At 40.8% G+C, this 2,080-nt stretch overlaps 1 protein-coding gene across 1 annotated transcript in view; it reads left to right on the top strand.

Annotated features, from left to right (window-relative positions):
- The first annotated feature begins 1,885 nt into the window (after nucleotides 1–1,885).
- LOC101349486 (pregnancy zone protein) overlaps nucleotides 1,886–2,080 on the top strand; it is a 26,638-nt gene continuing 26,443 nt past the window's right edge. Inside the window, 1 exon segment of the mRNA XM_023741482.1 lies at nucleotides 1,886–1,933. Coding sequence (XP_023597250.1) covers nucleotides 1,886–1,933 — 48 coding nt within the window.

The raw sequence follows: 2,080 nt of genomic DNA, 5'->3' as shown, positions 1-2,080 counted from the left end.
ATTCCTCTTCAAGTTGTCATTCCCGGCATAGTAGACCGTATGATTTTCTGATTCAAAATGGCCAATACCAGTCCATTTCAGCTCACTGATGCCTAGGATATTGATGTCTATGTGTTCCATTTCATTTTTGATGATTTCCAATTTTCCTAGATTCATACTTAGTACATTCCACCTTCCAATTATTAATGGATGTTTGCAGCTGTTTCTTCTCATTGTGAGTCTTGCCACATCAGCAAATGAAGGTCTCAAAAGCCTGACTCCATCCATGTCATTAAGGTGACTCTACTTTGAGGAGGCAGCTCTTCCCAGTTGTCTTTTGAGTGCCTTCCAACCTGGAGGGCTTATCTTCCAGCACAATATCAGACAATGTTTTACTGCTATTCATAAGGTTTTCACTGGCTAATTCTTTTCAGAAGTAGACTGCTGGGTCCTTCTTCCTTGTCTGTTTTAGTCTGGAAGCTCAGCGGAAACATGTCCGCCATGGATGACCCTGCTGGTATCTGAATTCCAGTGGCATAGCTTCTAGCATCACAGCAACATGCAAGCCCCAACAGTAAGACAAACTGACAGACACATAGGGAGAAAAAAAATGACTGTAAACATACATATTAATATCCTAATATCAGGAAGTTGGGAAGGATATGGGATTGAGGAACGGTGCAAAAGGAATTCCAATCACATTTGTTGTGTTTTATTTCATAGAAAGAAAAGATCTCAAACAAATATGGCAAAATTTTAACTTTGTTAGATTTAGTGTGTAGTAGATACAAGGGTTTTCTAGCTTATTCACTATTTTTGTGAATGTTTATAGGAAACATTTCATAACGTAAAAATAAATAATTTTAATCTATGGTAATTTTAATGAAAGAAACAAAGGTCTGAAGAAAAGATGGAAAGGAGGGAATCTACTTTATGAAGCCTGGTCAGGGAAGAGCTCTCCAAAGAAGAGATACTCAGGCTGAGATATGGAGAAAGAGAAAGAAAACTAAATGAAGAGATTTGGGCAGAAGGACAGGCGTGTGAACAGACACCGGTATCTGCGGGCCAGGAGATGGCACTAAATCTGCTGTTTGTACCCACCACTTGGCTTTAAGCTCTGTGAGAGTTCAAACACTAAATATTTTGTTCAGCATTGTATTCCAAGCACCAGGATAGCACTTAAAACACAGTAAGGAGCAACAAAACATTTCTTGGATAAAGTGGAAGACATGGTTTAAATGACTCAAACTTTAGAGTGCCCAGACAGTAACAAGGAAAGATGAGAGCAGAATCTGATCTGATCCATGCTGTGAAATAGGCAAAGGTGATCTTTGATAACCACTTTTTAACATCTCTTTCATCTTTCTGTCCCCTGACCACAGGCACCTCTTGTAAATTGTTTTCTCCCAGGGCCTTGTACTGAATCCACAGTCAAAAAATCCCCCTAAGGTTATATCTCACTCAATCCGAGAAATGAATCTGTACTGAATGAGTTACTGACACAGGGATATGTGTGCCATGACCTTCAAATACAGCTTCCTTTGACACCTGCTTATAAGGATTTTGAAGGCAACATTTTAAGGAGTTGGAGAAAGGTGGGTTGAAAGTCTCTCATCAGGAGCTTTGCTGTCCTAGTTAAAGAAAGTTCATTCTAACTAGAATATGAATCTTATCCTCCTGAAATGCCTCAGAGCCTGTCAGAACTTAGCCTTAGAGGCAATGAGGCAGTCACTGAGAGCAATGTCCTCTTAGGGAATCTGTGCCTAACTCTGAACTTTATTCAGAGGCCTTGGGGTGGAGCTTTTTTGCAAACAGGAGCCACATGAAGCCTGGTAAATACAGCTCAGGGACCAGGCTGAGGGCAGGGAGATTTGCCTAGTAAGGTCCCAGAGATTTTTCCCTCACTATGGAGAAAGACAGGCTCCCTCAGTCATGTCTCATGCTACTTCTCCTTGTCCTGTTTCTTGTTGTGTTAATCATCTAGCTCTGCTATAACAGAAATACCACAAGCGGATGGCTTTAACAAAGAGAAATTTGTTCTCACACAGTTTAGGAGGCTAGAAGTCCGAATTCAGGGTGCCAGCTCCAGGAGAAAGCTTTC

Source organism: Trichechus manatus, unplaced genomic scaffold (genome assembly GCF_000243295.1).
Source record: "Trichechus manatus latirostris isolate Lorelei unplaced genomic scaffold, TriManLat1.0 scaffold00182, whole genome shotgun sequence".
Taxonomy (NCBI): domain Eukaryota; kingdom Metazoa; phylum Chordata; class Mammalia; order Sirenia; family Trichechidae; genus Trichechus; species Trichechus manatus.
The sequence above is the reverse complement of the archived record's forward strand: the minus strand, read 5'-3'. Positions and strand labels throughout refer to the sequence as shown.